The sequence below is a fragment of the Colletotrichum scovillei genome, assembly GCF_011075155.1.
Source record: "Colletotrichum scovillei strain TJNH1 chromosome Unknown Contig00011, whole genome shotgun sequence".
NCBI classification, from domain to species: Eukaryota; Fungi; Ascomycota; class Sordariomycetes; order Glomerellales; family Glomerellaceae; genus Colletotrichum; species Colletotrichum scovillei.
Window position 1 is genome coordinate 2,080,908 of NW_023336269.1, and position 11,775 is coordinate 2,092,682.

General features: G+C 52.8%; 1 protein-coding gene across 1 annotated transcript; it reads right to left on the bottom strand.

Moving 5' to 3' along the window:
• Positions 1 to 29: 29 nt before the first annotated feature.
• Positions 30 to 2,504, bottom strand: HER10_EVM0005517 (MOSC domain-containing protein). Its single transcript, XM_035475131.1, has 4 exons — positions 1,049 to 2,504; positions 792 to 903; positions 561 to 672; positions 30 to 470 (listed from the first exon to the last, which is right to left on the bottom strand). Exons 1-4 carry the CDS (start codon positions 1,973 to 1,975, stop codon positions 233 to 235), a joined length of 1,389 nt encoding a protein of 462 aa, XP_035326860.1. The 5' UTR covers positions 1,976 to 2,504; the 3' UTR covers positions 30 to 232.
• Positions 2,505 to 11,775: the final 9,271 nt, after the last annotated feature.

An 11,775-nucleotide genomic window follows, 5' to 3' on the forward strand; every position in this document is an offset into this window, starting at 1 on the left:
GCGAAGATTAAGAAATCAAATTTTGTTTTTCCTGGTCTTAACCTATAACGTTCTCTCCTTCTGCGTGTGATTGAAGTCTATGTCTATTATGCCATTTCACACACCATAATCAAGCAAGACGAAAATCCAACCACTCATCTCTCCTCAGCAGCGCCAAATTGCCTCATCAGCCGCTGCCCAGATATTCTTTCTTCTTCTCCAGGACTAAGATCGAGATGAATGGCCTGGATTTTCACTGCTTGATGTACACGTGCTCGCCGCGCTCCAGCACGGAGACGTCCATGCCGACCTCGAGCCAGGCCTGCATGTACTCGACGCGGTCGGTGCCCTCGAAGAGCGGGCACATTTGCATGCCCAGGCACCCCATGCGCGGGGCGCCCTCGTCGACGTCGCGGAGCTTGCGGAGGGACCTGTCTGGTTCGGCGCCGTGGCGGGCGCCGGTTACTGGGTCGACATTTGGCATTTTGCAGCTTTTAGGGGGTGTTAGCCAAGGTGTTTTTTTTTTTTCTTTGAGTGATTGAGCGATTGAGCGATTGTGTGAGAAAGGGAGGGGGGCTTACCGGACTGTACGGCACGAGACTTGGAACTTTGCCGGGACGGTGACCTTTGAGGTGCCCTGGGTGAAGTTGACCCATTTCCATGATTCCTCGTCGTAGGCTGGCGCACCAGAGACTACGATAGTACAGGATGCCATTAGCAAAGCTCTTGAACCTAGAATTCTGTGACCAATATCGAGTCTCTGGAGTCTCGAAGGGGAAGAGTCATCTCATGCTATGTCAGATAGCACTTACCAATGATGTTGGACCGGAACCTCCTGACGTCGAGATGCTTGAGCTCGTCGTCCTTGGGGACCTTGGCGTCAAAGTCCTGGAGACTGCTAATGTTCATGATATGGAGAGGATACTTTTTCCCCAAATGATTCATTAGCTTCAAGTTTCCCTCTCTCACTTTCCATGCATTCATTTCTCATCCCTCTCAACAAAGAGAAAACCCGAAAAAGGGGCAAGAGGACGCAAAACCAAGAACCAAAGAAGGAACAAGAACTCACAGCATCCTGGAACCCAACAATAGGTTGATACCCAGCCTCCTCCTTCCGCGGCGCACACCGATACACCTCCCTCAACTGCCCCGGATCGACCCGGAACAGCGCCAGCTTGTTGCTCACCCCCAGGTACCGACACAGCTCCCCCGGCAACTCCTTGTCCATATTCAGAGCCGGCACGACCTCCTTCCACACCTTGACGTCCTCGCGCGTGTACCCGCGCTCCGCAATCTCCGCGTCCGTCGGGAACTCGACGGGCAACAGCACCTCCATCTCCGGCTGCCCCCTCCATCCGTCCCGGATCTTGGACGCCACCCACGACATGGTGCCCCGGAACCCGGGTTCCCGCCAGGGGAACCGCATCACGATCCACGCGTCGGACGACTTCTCCATGAAGACTGTGGACTTGGTCGCGTCGGGCACGTAGACGTCTACCTTGATGGTCGCGAGGAGAGGAAATTGGCGCTGCGTGACGAATTCCCAGGTGTGCTCGTCTTTCGCCTCGGCCGAGTCGTCCACGGCGGCCGGGAAGCGGGACTTGAGCTGCGCGAAAGTGTACAGCCTGTCGAATTCCAGGCCCGTCGGGAGGAGCTTGCTCCGGGTCACTTCGATGCCGCGGCATGATTTGATGGGGTAGACGCAGAGCGCCTTGACCCGGGCGACGGGCCCGGTGCCGGTGCCGGTGCCGGCATTGGAGGTGCTGCCGGCGTCGGCCTTGACGGAGTACTGGTCCCGGAGGTTGCTCTTTGGCGGCGAGACGCCAATCTTGGTGTGGGTTGAGCGTAGGGCGTCGCTGGTGGTGGCCGGGATCGGGGGGAAGATGTAGAGGACCGGGACGAGGAAGCAGAGGAACGTGGCGAAGGGGAGGAGGTAGAAGCCGATGCCCAGGTGGTGTGGCTCACCCAGAGCGGATGCCGAGATATTCGGGTCCATTATGATTATGCTTCTTTCTCTCTCCCTCTCTGTTGTTGCCGGTGATCTTGTTGTTGCTTGGATTCTCGATGGTTTTGTTTGTTGTGTGCTTTCTGTTTACAACAGTATCTGGTTCTCCCTGCGATCACTCACTCACTCACTCACTCCCTTGCTTGTAAGACGGATACGGGTGGGCTGTGATGAGAATCGGACGTGTGGTTGGAAGCTCCGCCACCAATTTCACACACGCAATGTTTTATTTCGTCGACGATGTAATTGAGGGCTTCCAGTTCATGGTACGATATGAGCTTCACATCATCTCACCCTTTGAGAACCACGCTTTCCTATTGACAGCGCGGCTGAAACTTTCCATTCATCCCTTTCGGCAGGGTCCAAGACCCCTACGGCCCGGGCGCGTGTTTGATACTGGCCTCACGTGCAGAATCAAGTGATCAGCTTCTCCCAAGAGACAGTCTCTTGTGCTTAGTCATCAAACACTCTCCCAAGGGAAGCTGGCCTGTGCTTGAAACGAAACTTGGTCCAAGAAAACTCGGTCCCGAGTCCCCCGCGCCTAATCTCAGAACCGCCGCACGTGTGGGCGGTGGACGTGGGTATTTGCAGTTCCGTCAGTGGTATCTGTAGCTCCCTACGGGAGTAGGAGCACCCACAGCCACCTCGAGACGTATAATCGTCAATTCGAAACAAAAGCAGGGGAATTGTTGCGATCTTCGTTGCGAAAAGCGGGATGATGCCATCAGCACGGGGGACTGCAGATGCCACGTACTGGCGACCCCTACATAGTACCTACACCCCTATCAGCCACAGCTGATGGATGACGCCAACATCCCCATCACCCTCCCACGCCTCCTTGTCGATTCTTACGTCCGTATGCGTAATAACTTTAGAGGTGCTGTGACACATCTCTAGCGGCAATTAGTCTCGGCGCCTTTTGGATTTTTCATTTTTCTTCAATTGACTTCTGTCTTGTGCGACGAATCAACTCCATGTCTTCCGGAAACTTCAGCATTGGATTTTGAGGTCGGACGGGGAAGGGCGCATGAGATCGTCCCCCAGCCTCCCGGTCTAGAAGAACCATTACCTGTGTACCTCAGCAAATCGATCTGGAGGTGTAAACCCCGTCCTTACCTTCGGGGCGAATTGTTAAGGACCCGACGAGGTTCTTCCGACAACCTCTGGGCACAATAGCATTCGCAAGGTACCGACAGCTTTAGCCGCCGCTTCTAACTCGGTCTTCGTGTTACCGACGTAGCAGGAGTGGCTGTAACGCCAAGTTCGTATATCACCAAGGAAGAACGCCTCCGACCGCGAGTGGCTTTGCGCCCGTTGTAATCTGATGGCAACAGATGAGAGTTGAGCTGTTGTTGAGTGTGAGTGAATGCCACTCGGTCTGATCGCAATGTCGCAATGGGCTGGCGAACATAGTCCGTTCCTGGCGTAGCATCCATTGGGCGTCTCCTGCATAATCCCCGAGAGGAAATCCCAAACTGGTAGCATTGCAACAGGAGAGGAAGGTAAGGTGATGTCGTTGACGCCCATTGCGATTGGATACTCAAATCCAGAGTAGTATCCCCTCGTCGGATCGGAAAATTCGAAGGCGGGCTGTCCCTGAGACTGCGCGAAAGAAGTTTGAAGCTGCATGGATCCAGTTCCATGGGATCTACAAATACGGTCTGGTATGGTCTGATCACTGTTGGTCCAGCTCTTCAATCTGCCGACTGGCAGATGCGCGCAGGTCTGCTGTGATATATGCGAGTACATGTGAACTATCTCTCGAAATAACTCTGGGAGTCCTACTGTTACTCGCCATAGTAAGCTCCAGTACCAAAGGCAGAGGAGTAACAAGACGAAGCCAATGTCAACATGTGTATGGCTGTGTGATAGATCGATCACGGATGCCTTTCCAATAGGGAGAATGGTGATGGTTGCACCGATACTATGCGACCAGGGAAGCTTTGAGATATCGGCAGATCATTTGCATCGTTCCTGCGCCTCTGGCCCGTCTGGGACGCGCGTTATAGGTAGGTAGTAGCATTTGAGGAATTCGGCCCGGACGAAGAAGAGCCGCACGTCCGTCTAAAGTGTGAGGTACCGTATGGAAGGGGCCATTGCGATGCTCAATGCCGAAAGTAATTCGTCAATCGCGTCGGAGATTGACAAAGAAAGGCGCACATATCGATATACCCTACACCGGATGGCACTTTGCCGCGGATTTCGAAGAGAAGATCAGGATGCTACTCTGATACTGTGACTGTGGCTTTGAGGTCTGAACACATAGACCCTGACTGGGGATGGGAAAGAGAAGGTATCCCACAACCCGGCTTAGATCGCATAGCTGGGCAAAGACGACGTCCCGGAGCGGTTGGTCCACTCAGCGCCATCCGGGGTAAGAACTCGATATCAAAGCGCACGATGAGTATGATCCCAGACGATGAACAACCTCACCAGGCTTTCACCAAGCAGCACGAGCTGGGGTGTACAAGCCATAGACCGCATATTCCTTCAGGTCAGCATCTCCATCTTGAAGAAAGGTACACAGCTGGTTGAGTAGGAGTAGATACGGAGTATCTCAAAGAGACCGTCACCAAAGTCTCCTGAACATGGAACAAGAATTAGAAATTACGAGAGGCCTTTGCGCCCGTAGTAAGACATGGTTGCCCCCATAGCAACTGGGTATGGTGATGACCAATGAACAGTGATTGCAAAAGGCGAGGAATGACGGCGATGGTCGTCACAGTGGGTTTGCTGTAACTCCTAGGGAGTCGAGGCCAGGGACTTCTCTCCAAGAGTAACGTATGTCTGGCCTCTGTGATTTGATGCCTCTCTTGGGATGCGGTTTTTTTCTCTCCCCTTTTCGATCTCCCGGGCAATTAGCAGTGATGGTCCTCTATTGATATGCCGTCCTTGATGCTGTTGATGACTTTTGTTCCCTGTTCATAGGTAGTCGTGTATGTTGATGTCAACATGGTGCTATAGTAGAGACGTGTTGTTAAGCTAGTCCGGTTGATTCAACCTGAAAACGCCTTCCTCATTGTGTCAGCCATCCGCTTGATCTCTTAGATAAGTTAGCTATCGGAGCATATGCCAACATGGGTTTGGTGAACATACCTACAGTCGATTTGACCAGCCACAACGGCAGGGCCTCTTTGCTGATCTCACTTGACGGCACTTGAGAATGCTTCACAGCCAACGCTGGCCGCTTCTGCCCCACTGTGGAAGGGATGGGAAAGCGAACGGAGTACAGAACGACGTGAAGCCTGAGGTTCATCTGAGGACGAGCCCCCCATCCCCCCCGTCTTTACGATCCTTCTAGGCCCTGGCTAGGCAAATTTTGGTAAGACGCCAAGCATCGTTGGCCTTTTTGTTTTCGCGCTAGATATCTGGACGAAAGACGTTCGTGGTATGGCGAGCGGCTGCATATATGTTAACCAAATGCGGGTTCGCGTTCTTTGTTCAGATGTGTACCTCTCTCTCGAGAGAGGTACAATCATGTTTGCGTTCTTCTATGAAGACTGATTGACTATGCCAGTCTGATGATGGTTGTTCCCAAATTGGCAGAATTTCGGAAGAGCTATAGCGTGCTTCGAGCCTGGCAGCAATTGAGCATATTCTACCGCTTGTCGCTCTTGACGCAAAGGCCATACCTGGCATTTGAGATTCTTCTCCGGGTCCGCGGGAGTCGAAGTCAGGCTTCTCTTGATTTGTTATAATACCGAGCAGCTTCCCGCCTGCGGAGGTTGCTAGGATATGAGCAAGGGAGACATTATCGCTTTCGTTCGGCGCCGTGCCCGTTTGATCACTGCGTGTAAAGCTAAAGGCTATATCAAGCCATCTTATTACTTGTGATATGCAAACCGGATCCGCCATGTCGCGCTGCCAAACATGACTGTCTTCTGGTACTACCAGCCTTTCGCAGGCAGTTCATCCGATGGCGTCAACCTCGAAAGGGCAAGACGTTTTGATGACACTGTTGAGCAGAATAAGCCAACGGCCGTTACAGTTGACTATCTGCAGCGATCAAGATTCCGCGCCACAGATGGTCCAACGGCTGTTGGAACGTTTGCGAACGTTTCATCCTCGGTTTTGGCAACTCGCGAGTGCCGTTCTGCAACAATTTCCTTTCCCAATTGAGAACCGTATGCCATGTTTGCTTGTCCATGCTGTCCCTCCATTTCGGGGTAAGTTAGTTGTCAAATCCGTGTCGTAACTTGGCAAGGAGTCTCTGTCAATTAGGCCACGCTAGATTAGGACACTGTCAGGATTTGCATAGGGAGCCTGGGGCCGTAACTGCAGGACTGCGGGAACTATTGAGCAAGATGATTGTGCTTCTGTGAGGGGTCCTATCCAGGCGTATTCCCCTTTTCTATGGGTAGATGCATCCCGTCCCTGTTATGGGGTGTTGATCCACAGACGAGAAGGCCACATAGCTGCCGGCTAACATGTGATTTGTTGGACTATCCGTACACGGGCGGCGCTTCTCATGGTCATCTCTCAATGACAAAATTGACTGCTCGTGCTGGGGGTATGTAGAGGGAGAAAACTCTTGGCTGTCGTTGAACCCGGTGGTCAGCATCGAGGTTCCGAGGCGGCCGACATATTGAGAAACAAATCTGCAGTCGGTGTCAAAATCCATGATCCCAACAAGGACCCAGAACTATGACCGCCTCCTTGGTGGAGTATTGCAAAAAGCAATGAAGGAAGAGTTGCGAGAGGCTTCAGGGCTCAGGCCTGTCGTAGGCCCCCTTGTCTCGGGGCGTGCCTTGCCACGGGAAATCTGCAACCCTGCACCGGCAGCGGATGACCTGGGTCACCAAGAATGGTGGGAGAATGTGAGGTGCGTCTGCTGCTTGGGACTATACCAGACGACCGGCACCCTCGACGCTGGAACAAAGTAGGACATAGAGCGCTGCAAATAAAATTGCGAGACGATGGCGGTTTTGTGGCGAATCCTGCAGATTAAACCATGCATTATCTTTTCCGGATAAAGCGTCTTCTCCGTCATATATGACGAGTTTGAAGACTCGTCCCGGTGGGCCAGATCCTGCTATAGGGTGCTACTGTTGATATTGAAGCAAACAGCATGGATGGTAAAAAGTCGCAGCTTCGAGCAGCTGATTGCGTCGTGACTCGGGTTCTCCCGAGCCAAAGCAGACTGTGGTGCGGTGCGGTACGACGCGGATAGGACAGTTGAATTGAGACGCAACAAGCCCAGAAGCGCTGCAAACTTTCGACCAGGCCAGGCTGTCATGCTGGAAAAGAAAGTTGAGGGGTATTTTCTGTTCTAGAAGCCGGGCCGGCGGTGACGGGCGTGACAGAACCAAACCACGCAAGAAATAGGGACAGAATTGGGTTCCATTGTGCGGCAAACACGGAGCAGATGAGACGTTGCAGTCCATCTGGATGATCGATTTGATCACGCACTGTCGACTCTTAGAGAGTGTAGGGCGCAGCAAAGTCTAAAGCCTCAGCTCAGCTAGTCTTTTTGGTGCAACGTAGAGCCAAGATGCTCAGAGATGCATTTGGAGCATGCCGTTTTTGGCGACGGACGCACAGGGCGCTTACTCTTTGATGTGACTTGTGAGGGCGGATGTGAGGTATGTTTAAACTGTGGCGGCGTGCAATAAGGCTGATTATCCGGTAGGTAATATTGCTTGACAGCTGCAAGCAGCGAAACATGGGAATGGAGTGGATGACTGAGATGGTCCAGGTCCAGGTCCAGCTGAGATGTCTCGGAAAGTGCCGCAATTCGCCTTTCGTTGACCAAGCTCACTGGCGCTGTCGTTGAGGAGCCGTGAGATATTTTAAAACTTGCTGCATCGCGATGGAATTTTTGCTTTGAATGTGCGAGAGAAGATGCAATGCGGTGCAATGCAGCGCAGTGCATGACATGACATGGCATTGCAGCAGCTGAATCTAAGTTACAGCACACTCCATATTGTTGTCCACAATCGTCCCGAGCTAGGAGGGCGAATGAGGCAAGTGTGGCCACATGAGATGCATCTCAGGCAAGTAAGTACCTTTGCCCATGGGCCAGTTCCTAGGGGCGGAAAGACGCGGGAAGTGACTGGCCGGGGAAATGGAAGGAAGGACCTTAGATGGTAAGTACAGATACGGGTACGGATGCCTTCTCAATCGGTATTACTACTTTAACCCAGCTCCACAGGTACTGATACATACGACTGAGCCGACGGGACTGCAGCTGAAGTTTCCTTCGTACCGTGAAAAAGAAAAGAGACAAGTGCACAAATCCCAAGAAAACGTGTAATGGAGGAAAAGACCGACCGGCAGGGGCACAATGCTACAGCGCACCTTCGATCGGTCTAGGCCGCTAAAAACCATTGGATCGGATCATTGCAGGTTAAATTCACGATACCGCAACGCCGCAATGAGGCACATCCCAGTTTAAACCGACATCTGACTGGCTGGGGGCGGCGTGGGGAGGGAGAGAAAGGGAGTGTGTATGAGAAGATGGGCAATGGCAACCTAAGCCAGCTTGTGCCGTATGCCGTAGCACAGTGGGAAGAAGAGGAGGGAACTTGTTGGAGAAGTGAGAGAAAAGGATGTTGTTGGAGAAAGTAAACTGTAAAGAGCTATGTGAGTGAAGTCACTGAAGTGGTGTGAGCGTGCAGCGTGAGATGTGAGGCAAGGCGCAATGATCAAGAGCCGGCACTTTCCCTACCATCCGGATCTTACCTGAGAATTTGAAAGCACGCGCTACATATTGCAGGTCCCTGTCCAGCCTCGGTCTTCCTTGCTCAAGCTCGGCCCCTAAAGCAGGTGCAATGCGGAGATGAAGCCACCGTGCAAGGTTGGACGCTGTAATTTTGAATTCTGCACTGAGGGACTTGCGGATATTGAAGCCAACTTTGGCATATGTTGGCAGCTTCATGACTTGGGGGCACTGGAATCATGGAATAGGGAAATATGGTTATTGCATGGTAGACAACTGATTATTGAGGTAAGGCAGTCACGGCAGTGTACCTTGTTCTGGAGTCTGCTTGATGCGAAATGGGGTTCCGCCACCCACCGCTCTTTTATTTTTGCTTCTCATTTTGTGGGATTCCACTCCTGTATCAAGATATAATAGTACCTAGGTAGTGTAGACAACAGTATTGAATGATTCAGGAAGGTCCAAGGGGAAACCGAGGTTCATAAGACCATGTATGCATAGACACAGTTCCTTGGCTATTAGACTGTCCAATGATCGACTCGTTGCAAACCTTGCCTGATATATATTTGGCCATAGGAACGAAGTCTGGTTGGACGAATGCATCAAGTCTCCAGTGTATCGTCGGATCTTGCGTTGCCGCGCATTCCTCGAATCCATGAACATGACTGCATATCGAGTTATCACTGACTCTTGAGTCTCAACCCCAACTCCTTTTGACCCTCCTCGTATGCTTGAAGTAGAGTGTCGAATGCAGACGGAAAGGTGTTCAGGTCCAGGATATGAGCAGGGCCTTGCTCCCAAGGCACTCCATTCGGATAGACCACGGGGCCATGTCATGTTTCTCTCCGATTACCAAATTGGCAGAATTGAGGCAGGCACGGCAGGAAAGACAAGGGGAAAGGGGGGGGGTTGGACGTGCCGTAGGCCGCCTGCTTTCTGCTGGTTAAGTATCCACACGAAGCAAGTGAGTACGGAGTAAGGTAGGTGGTACCTACGGAGTATTCCATGATCCATACGGAGTACTGCAAAGTAAGGTACTCCATACCTAAGCAGGTTGAGTGGTGACAAAAGGCCCCCGACGCCGACGGCAACATGGGACCGAATCGTGGGAACTTGGAAGGTGGACCCGGCCCGTCCAGTTTTTGACTCCTGCTGTTTCGAGACTTGATCATCCAAGAGGGCCTGCTTGGGGCCTGATATTCCTGCCCTCTTTTGCAGCACATTAATTACATAATACTCTTTTAAACTCACCATCCCCACTCGGGCTACTCTCCACTTTCTTTTTTTCCCGGTCCGCGGATGCCTTGTTCGTCCGCCATCTCTTTTGCGTCAGGTCTTTCAAGTTCCATGCCATCATGCCTGTGCTGCGATACAACACGACGAACACAATTCCCACGTGACTCCCACGCTTTTTTGTTTTTCTCACTTCTCGATATGGCTGGTCAGGCCACGCGATATGCAAAGCCTGGTCTGAACCAACCTGGATCAAAGTAAACGGTGCCCAGGTTATCGTTGTCGCATCGCAATTCAAGCCCCCTGTAACCTCGAGCTGCCTATCTGGACACAGCTGGAATCTACATAGGGAAATGGGTACGATGTACTGCACAATGCAATGCCTACGCCCGCTGACCATGATCAATTCGATGGATCTAGCCATCAGTACAAAGCAATCCGGACACTTCTCCATCTCCTGAGTCCCCAGCTGCTCATCTTCCAAATATCCTCCTTACCGCGCACGACAGCGTTGGCTGCATATCGACTAATGCAGGCTCGACCTCCCGCCTTGAACGAGCCCTGCCAGATCAACCTTTGGCACGCCCACTTTGCTGCCTTTTTAGTTGCGCAAAGTACGTATTACGGAGCAAGAAACCACCCTCGCCTTCTGCCGCTCATCCTGGCATGGGACGATGTTGCTCTGCTTGCATGTTGGGATTGTTGATCAGTGCCCGCTTTCGATCCACAGCCGACGCCTCCATTGGCCTCAACCACTGGCATGGCCCTCCCTGCCCCGACTGTCCTGGGACGGAAGCCAGTCTCGATCGTCGACTCCTACGAGGTTTCCCTATATCCGGACTGCGCACACAGACAGTACTGCTCTCCCGCTTTTGGTCGAGATGCGCCAACGCCAGACGCCTCCGAGCAGGTGGTCATTGGTGTATTCACTGCAAGCAATTGATATTCTCGATCTTGTACACCGGCCGTCGTCCCTGGGATCTCCTCTGTTCATTCGATATAGTCGTCATATCACGTATGGATGTGCAATACCTACCCAAGGATTCTGGCATAGACTCAAGGAGGTTAGACAGTTCAATGAGCTTCTCGGGACCACAGGGGGGGACGGCCCAGGCACTGGGATTACATGAACCAACAGGGCGGAGAAACTTTCAATCAGGTACCCTTTTGCCAGGGCCAGTCCTCTCCCCTGGCATCTTGCTAGCTTTGTGGTGCTTCAGCTGCGACGTTTTCCTTTTCTCAACCGTCAGACGGCTCAGTACTGAATCGAGTCGCTCCCTCAGCTGCATCTTATTGTCAACGCCCGCCCCCTTCAATCCCGCCGACTCCCGTTCTCCAAATCTAGCTTCTCCACTCGAGTGCGACATGTCACTGAGCACAGGCACCGGCAGCTACACTACAGTAACAGACGACGGCGGCAGCGGCACCGACCTGAACTCATTTCTCATCCCATCATCAGGACCGCCGCCTTTTTAAGCATGGGCGCTAGCGGCATCAGGTTCCCAAAGCCAAGAAAGCTAGATTATGCTGCCGCTGCTGCTCTCACATCTCTTTCTGCCCTTGCGCCCTCCGCCACAACACCCCGGCCGCACCTCCCGACCCCATGTCTGTGCTCCCGCTCCAACGACACCCCCTTCACCATTTCAATGACACCGAAACCTGGGACCCAAGACCTGGAAGTGGGTGTGGAGTGTGGGTGTGGCTAGGGTTGATGAGGGGTGCTGGTCTCTCCGTCTTGCTCCTCTTCCTGATGCCTCCACCAAGCCCATGGCTCGACGCCCCGACAGCCTGGGAACACGCAAAGCATCCATGAGTGCCTGGCCAGTCGGTCCCCTTCTTCTGGCATTCCACCGTGCCTCTGGCCGTTCGTCCCGCTGCAAATTGGGCGAGATCCACGGGT

Excerpts from the sequence above, each read along its gene's own strand:
- HER10_EVM0005517 (XM_035475131.1), bottom strand. The coding sequence starts at position 1,975 with ATGGACCCGAATATCTCGGCATCCGCTCTGGGTGAGCCACACCACCTG. Across the intron at positions 904-1,048 it reads TTGTTGGGTTCCAGGATGCT|TATCCTCTCCATATCATGAA; the intron begins GTGAGTTCTTGT and ends TTGGGGAAAAAG. Across the intron at positions 673-791 it reads GTTCCGGTCCAACATCATTG|TCTCTGGTGCGCCAGCCTAC; the intron begins GTAAGTGCTATC and ends GTACTATCGTAG.